The sequence below is a fragment of the Cherax quadricarinatus genome, chromosome 52, assembly GCF_038502225.1.
Source record: "Cherax quadricarinatus isolate ZL_2023a chromosome 52, ASM3850222v1, whole genome shotgun sequence".
Classification (NCBI taxonomy): Eukaryota; Metazoa; Arthropoda; class Malacostraca; order Decapoda; family Parastacidae; genus Cherax; species Cherax quadricarinatus.
Window position 1 is genome coordinate 6,054,715 of NC_091343.1, and position 19,326 is coordinate 6,074,040.

Genomic DNA, 19,326 nt, shown 5'->3' on the forward strand with positions numbered 1-19,326 from the left:
GACTAATGAAAGCCAAACAACTATACTACTCCAGTAGATTCACTGAAACAAGAGGAGATATAAAAAAGACCTGGAAAACACTCTCCCAGATTCTAGGGACCCACAAACTGAAAAAAACAAGAATATTGCCCTAACTAAACCTAATGAAACACCACTGCATCCCACTGACACAGCTAACAAGATAAATGACTTCTTCTCAACCATAGGTTCTAATCTCGCCAATAAAATCCCACGTACCAATGCCCATGCCGGGGACTACCTAGATGGGAATTTCCCAAATTACTTCTATCTTGCTCCAACTGAGCCCATGGAAGTCACCGAGATTATAAAGTCACTTAAAAATAACTCAGGGAATCTGTCTCATGTCCCACCATTATTGTACAAGAGAGTGGCCCATGTCCTCTCGCATGCTATCTCATTACTTTTTAACAAGTCACTAGAAACTAGCACCTTCCCGAAACTACTCAAGACGGCAAGGGTTACACCAATACATAAAGGTGGTGACCCTACAGATTTAAACTAAACTATAGGCCAATATCAAACCTACCATTGCTATCCAAAATCTTTGAGAAACTCGTGCACAGGAGACTATATTCATTTATAACAACACAAAACATACTCAACCCCTGCCAATTTGGATTCAGGAAAAATAAAAGCACTAACGATGCAATCATAAAAATGCTAGATCTGCTTTACACAGCATTGGAAAATAAGGAATATCCACTAGGAATTTTTATTGACCTAAGAAAAGCTTTTGACACAGTAGACCACGGCATCCTACTCCACAAACTTGACCATTATGGTATAAGAGGCCATGTGCTTGCATATTTCAAATCTTACCTTACTAATAGGTATCAGTATGTCACCATTAAAGACACAGCATCAACAACACAGCCACTTGATACTGGAGTTCCGCAGGGAAGTGTCCTTGGTCCCCTGCTCTTCCTCATATACATCAATGATCTTCCAAACGTATCTCAACACCTGAACCCCATTCTCTTTGCTGACGACACGACTTATGTCATCTCTCACCCTAATCTTGCCACCCTCAACACCATTGTTAATGAGGAGCTGATCAAAATATTGACTTGGATGACAGCCAATAAACTTACGCTTAACACTGACAAAACCTACTACATTATGTTTGGTAGCAGAGCAGGAGATGCGCAAATTAACATTAAGATCGACAACACTCTAATTGCCAGGCATAATGAGGGCAAATTCCTAGGCCTATACCTCGACAACAACCTGAACTTCAGCACCCATATCCAACACATAACCAAAAAAGTATCCAAAACGGTTGGGATCCTCTCCAAGATACGATACTATGTGCTGCAAACTGCCCTTCTCATACTATACCATTCACTTATATATCCATACCTCACCTATGCTATCTGTGCTTGGGGTTCAACTGCAGCAACACACCTAAAGCCAATAACCCAACAAAAAGCCGCAGTAAGAATAATCACTAAATCCCATCCCTGGCAACACACCCCCCCACTCTTCATAGATCAAAACTTACTCCCTGTTCAGTACATCCACACTTACTACTGTGCAATCTACATCTACAGGACCTTAAATTCCAATATTAACCTTGACCTAAAATGCTTTCTTGATAGTTGTGACAGAACCCACAGGCACAACATCAGACACAAACATCTCTATGACATTCCCCATGTCTGACTAAACCTTTACAAAAATTCAATGTATGTCAAAGGCCCTAAAATCTGGAACACCCTACCTGAAAATTCTAAAACTGCAGACACATTCATCACCTTCAAAACTACCATCAGAAAACATCTTATCTCCCTGATACACCCTGTCAACTAATTACACGAATACCACCTGGTGGTTAACACTTACACTTTCACTCACCCATTTGACCATAAACAGAAATATCAATCTCAATCTCAAAATAATGAATCTTAACTAGTCATAAGTTGGCCTGTGATACTCCATTACTGAAACTATGTATAGTGCCAAAACAAAAGCATTCACATTGCTAAACTCACAAACTAGTATTTAGTCACTTAGCCATAATACCAACTTACCACATAATTTTGTAATATTTTAAACTTAAGATTTAATTTAAGTCTGCCCAAAATGCCTAGCCATGCTAGGTGTTCTAGTGGTACACTCTGTAATCACTATTTTACTACATGTAAACCACACAATAACCAAATTCTGTAAACTCAGCATTGTAATCCTTATAGAGAATAAACTTTGAATTGAATTGAATTGTGTGGCGAAACGTTTCCTCAATAAAGATTCCCATGTGTTGCATAAGTGTCTCAATCTTCAACTAAGAAAACGCATATATATAGTGGCAGGAGTCAGGTGAAGTGTCGCGTGGGTAGAGGCGGCGGCGGCGACAGCGGCAGCAGCAGCAGGAGGCAGCACGCAGCACGAAGAAGAAGAAGAAGAACTAAGGTGGTGAGACGGATGGCTACAGAGGGACCTGTTGACATCATGAAACAGCAGTTTCCACAATGGGTAATATCCTGTTGATTAGCAATTTTGTGATAATGTAACTACTGGACTTTTGCTTTTGATTCATTTTAGTTGCTGATGAATCAAAAACTAATCCAAAGGGGTTCTTTCAAGTGTATAGGATGAAGGTGAGGGAAAAAGTAGGACCTTTGAAAATTGGGAATGGACAGCTGACGGATAACGAACTGGAAATGTGTTCCCAATTTAATGACTATTTTTTGTCAGTTTTTACACAGGGAGACATAAATGAGATTCCAGAAATTAACAATTATTCAGTTCCTGGTGAATTCAAATTAACTAATATTACTGTCACGAGGGACATGCTTATCAAACGGACAGACAAACTGAAGCAAATAAGTCCCCAGGACCCGACGAGTTTTTTTTCGAGGTACTTAAAGAATGGAACTTAGTCAGCCATTAACGAGTGTGTTTAATGCATCCATCCTTACTGGTGTTGTGCCTGAGATGTGAAAGATAGCTAATGTGGTTCCTATATTCATATAAGGGGATAAGTCCATTCCTTCAAATTACCATTCAATAAGCCTGACGTCTATAGTAGACAAATTATTAGTCAGTTATAGCTGACATTATTAGAAATCACCTTGAAGAGCATAATTTGATTAATGAATCTCAGCATGGGTTCACGAGAGGTCGTTCCACCTGACAAATTTACTGACGTTCTTCAATAGAACATTTGAGGGAGTAGACAGTGATAAAAAATATGATATTGTTTATTTGGATTTCAGTAAAGCCTTCGATAGAGTACCTTACAAAAGACTCTTTAAGAAAAGTGGCAGCTCATGGTATAGGAGGAAAAGTTCTAACATGGATAGAGGAATGGCTTACCAACAGACAGCAGAGTCTCCATTAATGGGGTCAAATGTGAATGGGGATTAGTCACTAGTGGCATTCCACAAGAATCAGTTTTAGGCCCTCTGTTGTTCATAATTTACAGAGATGTGGCTGTTTTCCCTCATATACTTTTGTCACACACCCCCACATGGTATAGTGTAAATTCCTGCGCTTGTGCCAGAATCATGTTTGGGTTTTTGTATTAGGTTCCTAATAGTAGTTGAAGAGCTGGTAGATATTTTAGCCAGTTTTCTGTCAAACATTTTTGAAACGTTAGTGGCACGATTCTGGCACAAGTGCAGGAATTTACACTATACCATGTGGGGAAAACAGCCAGATCTCTGGGCATTAGGATCACCGAACACAAAAATGCTTGCAGAAATGATGACCGTAAAAACGCGTGTGTTCAACATAGGAACGATGTTGGACACCTTAGGAAATTTAGTGAGGCTAAACTAGTGATTAAAGAAGACGATTTAAGACGAAGAATATGCAAAGAAGTTGCCGTAATTGCTGTCAGTAACACTATAAAGCAAAAGTCCAGTAGTTAGAGTATCTCAAATTGCTAATCAACAGAATATTACCTGTACTCAGTGGTGACCTGTACTTAGCTCAGTGAGGACATGTCTAGTCCCTGTGGACTAAACCAAGATGCCCTCCATTGAGCAACTTTACCAGCAGCTTAAGGAGGAATTGAGGGTAGCAAAGATAGAGATATGGTGATTGATGGAGGAAAACAAGAGGATTCGTAGTAGTCCTGTTGTGAGTCCTCGGGTCACAAAGGGAACCTGGGCAGTGGCCAGACAGCATGGAACGAAGTTGAGGATCAAGAAGGCAAATGGAGAGGAAGAAATGATGTAATGGGTGTAAGAAGTGGATGTTCAGGCTCTCAAGAGGTTGAGTAATTATGCCATATGAACATAAGAATGGAGGAGCACTGCAGAAGGCCTACTGGCCCATACAAGGCAGGTTCTTATTAAAACCATCACTACCCAAAGCTACCCAAGAATTTACTCCCTTACCCATGACACCAGTCAAACCCAGCCCCTCCCACTCATATATATGTCCAATCTCTCTTTAAAGCCACCCAAGGTCCTAACCTCTATCACCCTACTCAGAAGATTGTCCCACGCATTCACAGCTCTGTTCGAAAACCAGTACTTACCTATGTCCTTTCTAAATCTTAATTTATCTAACTTAAATCTCTTATTTCTGGTTCTTACCTGGTTCAGTATCCTCAGTATTTGGAAAAATAAACACATAAGCAGTATGTGAGCCTTTATTGACAATGTTTCGCCCACACAGTGGGCTTTATCAAGTCACAAACATATCTACCTGGGTGAAAGGTACGTGAGTATTTATAGGATGGAGTCAGGTGGAGAATGCTGGGTAGATTGGATCTAAACCTGCATGTGACAGTCTTCCTACTTGGAAGATCGTTATTATTTGACCTAATTTGTCTTTTAGGAATATATATACTCTGAGCACGCTGTACATTATTAAGAAAAAATTCATAAATGCAGATCTCTTCGTAATCATAAGTATGATCATCGTCAGTAAAATTATTAGCTAGATTACCCCAATTGAGAACAGATAGGTGTTCCCTAAGTCCATTATAATCGGCAGAACGAAAATCAGGGACTTTTACCGTATTATCATTATTCTCATATTCCCAGGTAATGCTAAAATTAATGGATTTGTGATTATTTGTGCCCAGCTCTTAAGCAATCTCCAGATTATTTATGAGTGTTTCCTTATTTGACAAGATCAGATCGAGCAAATTGTTACCCCTGTAGGCTCTGTTACACACTGCTTCAGAAAACAGTCCTGAACTACTTCCATAAAGCTACTGGACTCCAGATTACTGGTCAAAGAAGTCCAGTCAATTTGACGAAAGTTAAAATCCCCAACTATCACTACGTTATTGTGTCTAGAAACCCTGACAGTTTCGTCCCAAAGAAGTCTCCCTCTATTGTGATCCAAGCCTGGAGGTCGGGAAACTATACCATGGGCGGGGTTAGAACCCGCAATCAGAGAATCTTAAAACTCCAGATCGTTGCGTTAGACACTTGAGCTAGAGTTCATCACAGCCACACTAGCTGGAGGTTCATCTGTAAAAACTTGCATTTGTGGTCACAGTGGTGCCTATGCTATCCATCCTATGGTGTATAAATATACCTAGTTGGATGACTCTTATTGTGGCTAGCTGGCCCAGTGGCTAACGCGACAGTCTGGAGCTTTGAGAGTCTGATTGCGGTTTCTAACCCCACCCGTGGTATGATTTGTTTGCAATCATGTCATTACAATTTTGTGAGTCTGGAGGTCGGTATATTACATTTAGAATTAGTTTTTCTTGACCTTCTAGAAATTCTACCCAGATTCTATTACTAATCCATCTATTTTTATACCTTTTTTTATGCAACAATTTATATTTTCTACAAATAATGCAACTCCACACCCTTTCCCATTATATCTGTCCACATGGAACAACTTAAACCCTTGAATATGACACTCAACAATCATATCCCGACTCATTAAATTATACCATATTTCAGTTATTGCAGACATCAAAGTTCTTCCCAGTACACGCTACCAAACATAATTCATTAATCTTATTTCTTGTACTTTGACTGTTAGCATAAAATACATAAATATGTTTTCTGCACCTTTTTCCTGTTCACCTTTGCTTTTACACAATTTCTATTATTATCATTACCCAGTGTTACTCTTTGACTGTTATTATTAAGATTCATAATATCAAAGCCTAAGTCGATATATCCGCACTCATTATTTTCCTTTCCTAAACCCATACCTCTACCTAATCCTAGTTTAAAGTTCTAATGACACCCTCAACTGAGCTAGGAAGAAAACCCACACCTACCCTGGATAAGTGAACCCCATCCCTGACATGGATGTCATTTCTACCGTAGAAGTGGTCCCAGTTGTCAACCCTAGTAAGGTGTTTTTATCTACACCTTTCAAAGCACAAAGATTCTTAGAGTGGTAAATAACCATGAGCTTACACTTGAAATCACCTGATGCATTACTGCAAAGGAGCAAGGTGAAGTGATCCTTTGCTGCCTTGAAACGCGGTGCAGCCCCGCAGAGACAGTGGTCTCACCTACAGCCAAACGAGGGCCTGAGCTAGGGAAATATCCTGCGGGCGATGCTCCAATTTTTTCCCCTCCTGCAAACCGAACCATGTTAAAGTAATTTTACAAAGTGTTGTATAAAATTATGCTGCAATTTTTCAATAGTGTAATAACCAAAATGTGCCAAATGAATCCGTGTACAGGAGGCCCTCCACATTCGCGAGGGTTAGGTGATCAAGAACCTCGTGATTCTTGAAAATTCGCAAATGTTTTGTGCGCAAATATGATGTAGGGAAGTATAATAATACTGTACTGTAGCATTTGCGAATGTTTTGATGCGCAAATATTATTATTATTTTTATTTATTATCACACTGGCCGATTCCCACCAAGGCAGGGTGGCCCGAAAAAGAAAAACTTTCACCATCATTCACTCCATCACTGTCTTGCCAGAAGGGTGCTTTACACTACAGTTTTTAAACTGCAACATTAACACCCCTCCTTCAGAGTGCAGGCACTGTACTTCCCATCTCCAGGACTCAAGTCCGGCCTGCCGGTTTCCCTGAATCCCTTCATAAATGTTACTTTGCTCACACTCCAACAGCACGTCAAGTATTAAAAACCATTTGTCTCCATTCACTCCTATCAAGCACGCTCACGCATGCCTGCTGGAAGTCCAAGCCCCTCGCACACAAAACCTCCTTTACCCCCTCCCTCCAACCCTTCCTAGGCCGACCCCTACCCCGCCTTCCTTCCACTACAGACTGATACACTCTTGAAGTTATTCTGTTTCGCTCCATTCTCTCTACATGTCCGAACCACCTCAACAACCCTTCCTCAGCCCTCTGGACAACAGTTTTGGTAATCCCGCACCTCCTCCTAACTTCCAAACTACGAATTCTCTGCATTATATTCACACCACACATTGCCCTCAGACATGACATCTCCACTGCCTCCAGCCTTCTCCTCGCTGCACCATTCATCACCCATGCTTCACACCCATATAAGAGCGTTGGTAAAACTATACTCTCATACATTCCCCTCTTTGCCTCCAAGGACAAAGTTCTCTGTCTCCACAGACTCCTAAGTGCACCACTCACTCTTTTTCCCTCATCAATTCTATGATTCACCTCATCTTTCATAGACCCATCCGCTGACACGTCCACTCCCAAATATCTGAATACGTTCACCTCCTCCATACTCTCTCCCTCCAATCTGATATTCAATCTTTCATCACCTAATCTTTTTGTTATCCTCATAACCTTACTCTTTCCTGTATTCACCTTTAATTTTCTTCTTTTGCACACCCTACCAAATTCATCCACCAATCTCTGCAGCTTCTCTTCAGAATCTCCCAAGAGCACAGTGTCATCAGCAAAGAGCAGCTGTGACAACTCCCACCCTGTGTGTGATTCCTTATCTTTTAACTCCACGCCTCTTGCCAAGACCCTCGCATTTACTTCTCTTACAACCCCATCTATAAATATATTAAACAACCACGGTGACATCACACATCCTTGTCTAAGGCCTACTTTTACTGGGAAAAAATTTCCCTCTTTTCTACATACTCTAACTTGAGCCTCACTATCCTCGTAAAAACTCTTCACTGCTTTCAGTAACCTACCTCCTACACCATACACTTGCAACATCTGCCACATTGCCCCCCTATCCACCCTGTCATACGCCTTTTCCAAATCCATAAATGCCACAAAGACCTCTTTAGCCTTATCTAAATACTGTTCACTTATATGTTTCACTGTAAACACCTGGTCCACACACCCCCTACCTTTCCTAAAGCCTCCTTGTTCATCTGCTATCCTATTCTCCGTCTTACTCTTAATTCTTTCAATTATAACTCTACCATACACTTTACCAGGTACACTCAACAGACTTATCCCCCTATAATTTTTGCACTCTCTTTTATCCCCTTTGCCTTTATACAAAGGAACTATGCATGCTCTCTGCCAATCCCTAGGTACCTTACCCTCTTCCATACATTTATTAAATAATTGCACCAACCACTCCAAAACTATATCCCCACCTGCTTTTAACATTTCTATCTTTATCCCATCAATCCCGGCTACCTTACCCCCTTTCATTTTACCTACTGCCTCACGAACTTCCCCCACTCTCACAACTGGCTCTTCCTCACTCCTACAAGATGTTATTCCTCCTTGCCCTATACACGAAATCACAGCTTCCCTATCTTCATCAACATTTAACAATTCCTCAAAATATTCCCTCCATCTTCCCAATACCTCTAACTCTCCATTTAATAACTCTCCTCTCCTATTTTTAACTGACAAATCCATTTGTTCTCTAGGCTTCCTTAACTTGTTAATCTCACTCCAAAACTTTTTCTTATTTTCAACAAAATTTGTTGATAACAGCTCACCCACTCTCTCATTTGCTCTCTTTTTACATTGCTTCACCACTCTCTTAACCTCTCTCTTTTTCTCCATATACTCTTCCCTCCTTGCATCACTTCTACTTTGTAAAAACTTCTCATATGCTAACTTTTTCTCCCTTACTACTCTCTTCACATCATCATTCCACCAATCGCTCCTCTTCCCTCCTGCACCCACTTTCCTGTAACCACAAACTTCTGCTGAACACTCTAACACTACATTTTTAAACCTACCCCATTCCTCTTCGACCCCATTGCCTATGCTCTCATTAGCCCATCTATCCTCCAATAGCTGTTTATATCTTACCCTAACTGCCTCCTCTTTTAGTTTATAAACCTTCACCTCTCTCTTCCCTGATGTTTCTATTCTCCTTGTATCCCATCTACCTTTTACTCTCAGTGTAGCTACAACTAGAAAGTGATCTGATATATCTGTGGCCCCTCGATAAACATGTACACGGAAATGTAATAATAGCGTTTACTTAGCCTAACAGTACTGCTTCCTTAACCTATTGAACCATGAACAATCATAAAACACATGAAAACATCTTAAAATATTGTATATGCATGTTATTGTTTAGTAACAGATAATGAACAAACAAAATACTCACCATTCGTAAGGTTAGGCAGACAAACTCTGATGACTTGTGATAATGATGACAATGATGATGATGATAGTTAGCCAAGCAGTTACTGATGACAGTTGAATGGAGGTGATTGTTATAGAGTGTAACTGCATGGCATGATGAGTCTAGTGTGTGGATTCTAACTCTTCACTGCCAGCGTCACTGCCGACATCGCTAGAGTCATAGTTAGCAACGGAGTCAGATTCTGCCACAGGTTGAGGTTCAGGTGAGGCGGTAGGTGTAGTGGCAGGCTTTCTTGTGAAGAACATTGTGATGGGCAGCTGGGACCATTTCCTCTTCATATCTACAAACAGAGTTTTGTAGGGAATTATTCTCCTATCAGTGTCATTCATCACCTTCAGAGCCCTCAACGTCGATGGGTCTGTGTTGTAAAAAAATTGTTTGAGCTGTGCTGTCATTCTCGTTGCTTGAGGTTGATTGGCCTCAGCAACACTCTCCTCTTCTTTATCCTCACTCTCTGCAATCTCCAACAATTCTTCATCATGTTCTTCAACCAGTTCTCTTACTTCACTCTCCTGCATGTCCTCGACCCCTTCACCACCCCCTAGCCTTGCTAACTCCACTGTCTTCCTCACGGTGTTGTTGACCTTATCCTGAGGACCAAATCCAACAAAATCACACACACACACACACACGCAGGCAGGCAGGCAGGCAGGCAGGCAGGCCACAAAGCCCTCCAACAACCCTTCACTGTCTCAGGGTGCAAATCCTTGACACATGCACTATTGAGAGGCAGTCAGCAATGGTGAATTTCTTCCCCTTGCACGAATTGCATTGCTATCTATGGGATTTCCTTTTCTATTTTGGTCAGAAATCCACACAAATAATGCTGATTCCATCATAAACATCACACTGTTTCTTACTTGTGACACTTGCTTGGCTGAGGGCGGAGCAGTAGATGCTAGTGCCGCCCTTATCTTCGCCTCATTTTTCTTGATAGAGCGCACTGTGCTTTTGTTTACATTAAATAATTTTCCAATGGCAGAATTGCTAAAATAACCTTCCCTACACTTGTCTAGCAATTTCACATTCTTCTCCAGATTCATGACTTTCTTTGAGTGCTTAGGGGTTGGCTTATCAATAGCAGTTGCTGCTTGCTTGGGGGCCATACTTGCACCACCACCACAAACACACATGTACAGTAGGACACGAACAGTAACTGGACACGACCGATGCAATCAGTAACTGGACAATGACTGAGTGAGTGGTGGATTGTTGGGCTGCTGGTTAAGGGGATAAGAGAGAGGGTAGTAGGGATGCAGCAGGAAGCATTTTCCTGTACTTTTTTCTTGCATTTGTTTGGTAAATATGGTTGGGCGGCTGGGCATTCGCGAATGTTCAAAGCTCGCAAAAGTGGAGGGCTAGCTGTAATATGAGGGTCTGCTGTATAGCATGGACTTGGGTGCATGTCTGAGGTTCTTGCATTGATGTTGATGAAGAGTTGTCATTAGGTGATGGTTTTACTTGAATGCTCAGGTAGTCAGTATTGTGTTTCTGGTCTGTTTTACTCTGCAGTATTTTATTCAGTTGACATGAAGGAATCATCAGCTGCTCCAGACCCTGCTTCAGAGCAGTGCTTCTAGATATGTGAGGGTCATCTTCAGTTATAGTCTGTAATTTTACTAACAGCATGAAACTGCTTATGTAGCTGTTAAAATTAAAATGTTAAGTTGTATCTGCAGGTTGTTCCTCATACTTATTTGTTTTTTCCTTCCTTCTATCTGGGAATTAAACTCACCAGTATTTCTTCTGGTAATCTTTTTTCCTCATCTTCAAAGATTTTGTTCATGTCTCCTGGCTGCATATCTTCAAAGCTATCACCCAGTAATCTCCTTGCAAGATTACAATTTCTTGAGCCTGGCTCTCAGCCGAAGGAAAAACCTGTGAAATTATTCACCACACCAGGCCATAATTTTCCCCAACCTACATTTAGTGAGTGTCTTACTTCATTCCATGCACTTTTGATGTACTTGATTGCATCTGCAGTGTTAAATATATGCTAGAACTCTGGCACCCCCAAGCTCCGAGTCAGCATCTATGCTGCACTGAGTTTCCATATAACCCTGTGGGTAGTTGCACTTTAGTGGCTTAACTCCTCAATCCAGTGGTTGTATCAATGTTGTCGTATTTTGTGGTAAAAACACAACTTTCATGTGTGTGCACATTCCCCAAGAGCTCAAATGAATACGGGAATTATCAAGAGTGAGGAGAATCTTGAATACTAGATTATTGCTGTGCAAGTAAGATGTGCCTTTAGAATAAGATGATGCTTAAAGTAGTCATTCATGTTTAGCTGGTGAGACCTCTGAAATAGCAGCAAAGTGCTTTTGTCTTTAACTTTTAAAGCATGGGGAATCTTGAAGCATTAAATAACCATGGGTGTATAGTTGAAATCACCTAATGCCTTACCACACAGAAGCAAGCTGAAATGATCCTTTGCTGCCTTGAATCCATGCACACTTTTTTCTTCCTGGCTGATAAAAGTTCTAGGCAGCATCTTTCAACAAACACTTGTCAACTTTAAACACTTGCTGTAGCTCATAGTCACCCAATTCCAATTCTGCAGGGGAATTCCTGGTGGCATCATGATCAGCAGATGCACTTTCCTCGGAAAATTTAATTTTACGCAACTTAGCAATTTTAACTTTTGAAATCAGCCAAAACTAAGCACACACTCTTGTTCAGGCCTTCCTTCATCCTACATTGCTTTATAGTACATGTATGAGAAAGCTTTCTCCCTTTCTGCCCAATCCATTTGTTGATTATTTTTTTCCACCTAATTATGTGATTTGTCATTCTTTTCAGATCACAACCTGGCTGACTCATTGCACAAAATTACTTTAACTTTATTCTTGTTAGTACTACTAATTTATGGTTTACTGAGACCAAAGGCTCTTGCCATCTCCATCACATGTGCATCACATTTAAGTTTAAGTAAGTTTGTTTAGGTACAGGTACACATAAGTACGTGTATTTACAAACAAATCTCTCGATCCACAGCAGGATTCAAACCCTGGATTAAAAGATAATATTTATAAATAATTTCGCTTGTTTGTGAATTCTTAAGCATAGTATATGTGAAAATTACCTAGGATAACCCAAAAAAGTCAGACAGAGTGACTTATTTCCATTTGGGTTTATCTGAAATTTCCATTTGTTGCAAAGCATGAATATTTTTGTTCTTATTCTTCTTGGCATCTCTATCATCATTCTTATTTCTATTGAGTGCCATGATTAGTACCCAGAGATGAGATAGACTGATAATACGATCAGAATTCAGTTCACTAACATGACTGAATATGGTTTGGGACACACATGCATGGAAAACTGGCAGTATGCAGTGTTTACAGTAAATGATAGTAGGCTTTTCTCACAAAAATAGTGGTCGAGTCCAAAGGCTGGCTGCAAAAGGAAAGATCCCACAGAATGCTATATTTTTTTCATAAATTTGCACCTAGAAGATTGCTGAATGCTCATCAAAAATATGCTACAAATTTTCAACTATGTTATAGCAATAGCATGTAGAAAGATTGCATGTAAAAGAGAATCAAATGTACTGTTGATATAATTTTTTCAACCACTTTTAAGTCACTTTCATATAATGTATACATCTTTTTCTTTAATTAGTATGTTAATGAGTTGTGTTTTCACAGGAGGTGCGTGGAGGAAAATCATTCCAGAAGCTTGGGTATGCTGATGTTAACCTCGCAGAGTTTGCTGGATCAGGAGGCTCTCAGAGGTACCTACTGGAAGCATATGATTCTAAACACCGGCTTCACAACTCTATGTTAAAAGTCACTGTAGATATGACTTTGTTATCTGGTGATCCCTGCTTTAAAGCGTAAGTATACATATAATTCTTGAAAAATTATTTCTTCTAGAGGAACTTCCTGATTTATGTAGCTGCTTTCATAGTTTTGCACTTGAGACAGTGTAGCATTGTATTCCACACCTTTATATATATGAAAAGTTTTTATTTTTTTATTACTTAACATTCCCAGTAGTTCCCACCCATAATATATGAGTGAATACCAGTGGTGTATGGTGGGTTATTGTCACAGGTTGTGTGCTGTGCATGATACAATTAGCTGTGGGGTGTGCAGTGCTATCTTAGAATAACTGACACAGTATTTCATAACAGGGGACAGAAAAATTAGTTTTCCATTATGATCTATGATTATATTATTGAGTGAGCTTAATATTTATGATGAATTTACCATCTTTGGTGGGTGTGCAGCATTCACCTAGCACACCCAGAATATACGCTCCTGGTGAATACATGTATACATATATGTATGAAAGAAGTAAAGTCACCTAAGGATTGGCAGAGAGAATACATGGTTCCTCAGGAGAGAGAGAGAATGAGAATAAATAAATGAATTACAGTGGAACCCCGGATTTCATCCTTAGTCCATTCCAGAAGGTCAGTCTAAATCTGAAACAGACGAAAACCGAAGCAATATTTCCCATAAGAAATAATGTAAATACAATTAATCCGTTCTAGACACCCAAAAATATTAACAAAAAGTACATTTTTTAAAGAATAACTATAGTTTTACGTATAGAAAACAATGAGGAAGAAATATAAATGACTAATGAAATGGATAAATGAACATTTAACATCACACCTACCTTTATTGAGGACTTTTTGGGGTATGGATGGCAAGGAGGGGAGAGGGAGGAGGAACAGAGGTTATTGTTTGGAAGGGGAATCCCGCTTCATAAGGACTTCAGGTATCAAAGTCCTATCCGGGGTTACGTCCTTTCTTTGACTTTTACTAGAACTGGACCCCTTTCGCACTAAAAATCTGTCCAGAGGGCTCTGTTTCTGGCGTCTCTTTAAGATCTACCTAAAATGGGACAAGGTATTGTCACTGAACATATTGCAGATACAGCTTGTATCAGCTTGGTCAGGGCGATATTTTTTCCACAAAAGTTTGCACCTCATTCTTCTTTGCACAAATGTACTTAATCACTGAAGAAGGCACCTTCACCCCTCTCTCTTCCTCCTCCTCTGAAGCAATTTCCTCAGCTGTGGTCTGTTGCTGTTCCAGATGAGGGTCTTGCAGCTCTTCAGTGGTTAGCTCTTCCATGTGGTCCTCCACCAACTCTTCCACATCCTGGCCACTCACATCCAACCCCATGGACTTCCCCAAAGACACAGTAGATTCCACAACAGGCATAGGGTCGGCAGGGTCAGCCTCAAACCCTTCAAAATCTTTGTCGAGGACACATTCTGGCCACAATTTTCTCCAAGCACTCAATAAACAAGCACAAAAAACAATGGATTATTACAAAATGTTTCGGATGAATGCTCACTCAACCAGTGACAGCCAGACTGAGACATAAGTGGCGGCGTCCTGGGTGGGTGGACGCATCTGATATGGACGATATCCAGGACGAGGTATAAAATCCAGAGCAAAATTTCGCCAAAAAAGAGGTTGAAATCTGAATTGTATGTTATCCGGTGCGAACGAAATCTGGGGTTCCACTGTGTACCTGAATAAGTTTCTGTTCCTCTCTTCTCTGTTTTTTCTTAAATTTAATTAGAATAATTGCCCTAGTATGTATTTTGGAATGTATTTATGTAATAATTAGAAAGTCTCAATTCCTGCAACTCTTCACAGTTTTACAACATAAGATCAATAACACAATTTTTTAAGAAGACAAAAACCACTGTAGCTCCAGTAACCACTGGTGGAACCCATTTGAGTTCACTAGGACCTGCATATTATACTGTACACAAAACTGATTTGGAGGAAACATACTTTTAACAAATTTGCTAAGTAATTTCTTCAAGTCATAGTACACTAGAGTAAATGCAACTGTTCATGATTTGTTTTTTCTTTCTTTCAACACACCGGCCGTATCCCACTGAGGCGGGGTGGCCTAAAAGGAAAAACGAAAGTTTCTCCTTTTACATTTAGTAATATATACAGGAGAAAGGGTTACTAGCCCTTTGCTCCCGGCATTTTAGTTGCCTCTTACAACACGCATGGCTTACGGAGGAAGAATTCTGTTCCACTTCCCCATGGAGGTAAGAGGAAATAAACAAGAACAAGAACTAGAAAGAAAATAGAAGAAAACTCAAAGGGGTGTGTGTATATATATGCTTGCACATGTATGTGTAGTGTGACCTAAGTGTAAGTAGAAGTAGCAAGACATACCTGAAATCTTGCATGTGTATGAGACAGAAAAAAAAAGACACCAGCAGTCCTACCATCGTGTAAAACAATTACAGGCTTCAGTTTTACACTCAATTGGCAGGACGGTAGTACCTCCCTGGGCAGTTGCTGTCTACCAACCTACTACCTAGAATGATTTGTTTTTACTGTAGTTAATTTAAGAGTTGTGTAACCCAAAAATGAAAAGTGCCATTTACTGTGTGTGTGTGTGTGTGTGTGTGTGTGTGTGTGTGTGTGTGTGTGTGTGTGTGAGTGTGAGTGTGAGTGTGTGTGTGTGTGTGTGAGTGTGAGTGTGTGAGTGAGTGACTGTGAGTGAGAAACAAAGCTGAAGGGGGTAGAAGAGTTTTAGTGGGGAGAAATAAATGGGATTAGGTCAGGGGGCTGAGGAAAGAGTAGTGATAATGTTGAAGGATCAGTTATGGCAGGAAAAGAGGGAATATAAATGTATAAATTCAAGGATTATGTGGAGTAAAATATGGGTCAGTTGTGAAAAGTGGGGTACTGTATAGTAAATGCTTATGCACTGGGAGAGGAGAGAGAGAGATTGAGTGATTGATTGATTGATTGATTAATTTTGGGAGATATTGAGCGAGTGCTTGGGGAGTTTTGAACCAAGTAAGAGAGTACTTGTGGTGGGGAACCTAAATGCTGAAGTGGGTAAAACTGTTGTGGAGGGAGGAGTAGGTAAGTTTGGGGTACCAGGAGTAAATGAAAATGTGGGGTAGGGGTCTTTAATTTAACTATGTATAGAAGGAGGTTTGGTAAAAAGTAATACATATTTTAAGAAAAAGAGGATAAATAAGTATACAAGATATGATATAGCACATAATGAAAGTATAGTTTGTTAGATTATGTATTGGTGGATAAAAGGATAATGAGTAGACTTCAGGATGTGCATGTTTATAGAGGGGTAAAAGATATTTCAGGTCATTATTTAGTTGTAGCTACAGTTAGAGTAAGAGGTAGATGGGGCAAAAGAAAAATAGCAGCAGCAAGTAAGAGAGAGGTGAAAATTTATAAACTAAGGGAGGAGGAAGATGGGGTGAGATATAAGCAACTATTGGGAGAAAGGTGGGCTAGTGAGAGTATAAGTAGTGTGGGGGGTTGAAGAGGGTTGGGATAGTTTTAAAAATGCAGTGTTAGAAGGTGGGGCAGAAATTTATGGCTATAGGAGGTTGGGTGCAGGAGGAAAGAGGAGCGATTGGTGGAATGATGAGGTATAGGGTGTGGTAAAAGAAAAAAAAGGTCATTTATAAGAGGTTTTTACAAAGAAGTGACATAAGAAGGGGAGAGTAAAAGAGAGGTGAATAGAGTGGTGAGGGAGTTCAAAAGGAGAGCAAATAATAGAGTGGGTGAGGCACTGTCAGCAAATTTTGCTGAGAATAAGAAAACTTTTTGGAGATAAATAGGTTAAGAAAGCCTAGGGAACAAATGGATTTGACAGTTAAAAACAGAATAGGGAAGTTAGTAGATGGGGAAATAGAGGTACTTGGGTAGTTGGTGGGAATATTTTGAGGAGTTATTAAATGTTGGTGAAAAGAGGGAGGCAGTAATTTCATGCATTAGCCAGGGAGGTATAACATCTTTTAGGAGTGAAGAAGAGCCGGATGTGAGTGTGGGGGAGGTGCATGAGGCATTGGGTAGAATGAAAGGGGGTAAAGAAGCTGGAACTGATGGGATCATGACAGAGATGTTAAAGGCAGGGGGTATATTGTTTTGGAGTGGTTGGTACTTTTGTTCAGTAAATGTATGAAAGAGGGGAAGGTAACTAGGCATTGGCAGAGAACATGTATAGTTCCTTTATATAAAGGGAGGGGGGACAAAAGAGATTGTAAAAATTTATGGGAATAAGTTTACTGAGTATACCAAGTAAAGTACATGGTAGGGTTACTATTGAAAGAATTAGAGGTAAGACGGAGAGCAGGATTGCAGATGAACAAGGAAGCTTTAGAATGGGTAGGGTATGTGTAGACCAAGTATTTATATTGAAGCATATAAGTGAACAATATTTAGATAAAGATGGGTAAGTTTTCATTGCATTTTTGGATTTAGGAAAGAAGGGATAAGGGAGCAATGTGGCAGATGTTGCAAGTGTATGGAAGAGGTAGTAAGTTAGTAAATGCTGTAAAGAGTTTTTATGAGGATAGTGAGGCTCAGGTTGGGGTGTGTAGGAGAGAGGGAGATTACTTTCCAGTAAAAGTAGGCCTTAGACAGGGGATGTGTAATGTCACTGTGATTGTTTAATATATTTATAGATGGAGTTGTAAAAGAAGTAAATGCTAGGGTGTTGGGGAGAGGGGTGGGATTAAATTATGGAGAATCAAATACAAAATGGGAGTTAACATAGTTACTTTTTGCTGATGATACTGTACTATGGGAGATTCTAAAGAGAAGTTGCAAAGGTTAGTGAATGAGTTTGGGAGAGTGTGTAAAGGAAGAAAGTTGAAAGTGAACATAGGTAAAAGTAAGGTGATGAGGGTATCAAACGAGTTGGGTGAAGAAAAATTGGATTTCACATTGGAGCGAGGGAGTATAGAAGAAGTGAATGTGTTCAGATGTTTGGGAGTAGACTTGTCAGCAGATGGGTTTATGAAGGATGAGGTTAACCATAGAAGTGATGAAGGAAAAAAGGTGAGTGGTGCATTGAGGTATCTGTGGAGACAAAAAGTGTTATCCATGGAGGCAAATAAGGAAATGTATGAGATTAATAGTGGTACCAACACTCTTTAATGGGTATGAACCTTGAGTTGTAAATTTTGCAGCGAGGAGGAGGCTGGAGGCAGTGGAGATGTCATGTCTAAGGGTACTGTGTGGTGTAAATATTATGCAGAGAATTTGTAGTGTGGAAATTAAGAGAAGGTGTGGAGTTACTAAGAGTATTATTCAGAGGGCTGAAGAGGGGGGTTGTTGAGGTGGTTTGGTCATTTAGAGAGGATGAAGCAAAATAGGATGGCTTGGAGGGTAGTGGAGGGGAGGAGGGGTATGGCTTTTCCTGGGAAAGGATGAAGGGAGGGGGGTAAAAGAGGTGTTGTATGCAAGGGTCTTTGACATGCAGCAGGCATGTGTGAGCATGTTAGATGGGAGTGAATGGAGGTGATTGGTTTTTTGGACCTGATGAACTGTTGAAGTGTGAGCAGGGTAATATTTTGTGAAGGGATTCAGGGAAACCAGTTAGCTGGACTTGAGCCCTGGAGGTGGGAAGTACAATGCCTGCACTTTAAAGGAAGGGTTTGAGATACTGGCTGTTTGGAGTGACATCTAAACTGTCATATCTGAGCACCTCTGCAAAGACCGGCCATATCCCACCAAGACAGGGTGGCCCAAAAAGAAAAACTTAAGTTTCTCTTTTTAAATTTAGTAATTTATACAGAAGGGGTTACTAGCCTCTTGCTCCTGGCATTTTAATGATCTCTTACTACATGCATGTTTTGCAGAGGAAAGATTCTTGTCCACTTCCACTTGGAGTTACTCTGACATGTTCAGTGATTTTTTTTTTTTTTTTTTATTATATTTTAGTCAACCGTCACGAGGCACTCGGTACCAACCTCCTTCAGAAGTTGGGGCTGAGGAGGTTCCACCAAGCAGACCAACATCTGGTTCCCTTGCATCACTGACATCCTCAGGTTATGATTCTCTCAAGAAGAAAGTTAATGG

At 40.2% G+C, this 19,326-nt stretch overlaps 1 protein-coding gene across 1 annotated transcript in view; it reads left to right on the plus strand.

Annotated features, from left to right (window-relative positions):
- The window catches only part of LOC128704246 (uncharacterized), a 135,712-nt gene that overhangs the window by 36,349 nt on the left and 80,037 nt on the right, over positions 1-19,326 (plus strand). The window contains exons 2-3 of the mRNA XM_070096019.1: positions 13,141-13,328; positions 19,189-19,325. Coding sequence (XP_069952120.1) covers positions 13,141-13,328; positions 19,189-19,325 — 325 coding nt within the window. The remainder of the gene's footprint in view (positions 1-13,140; positions 13,329-19,188; position 19,326) is intronic.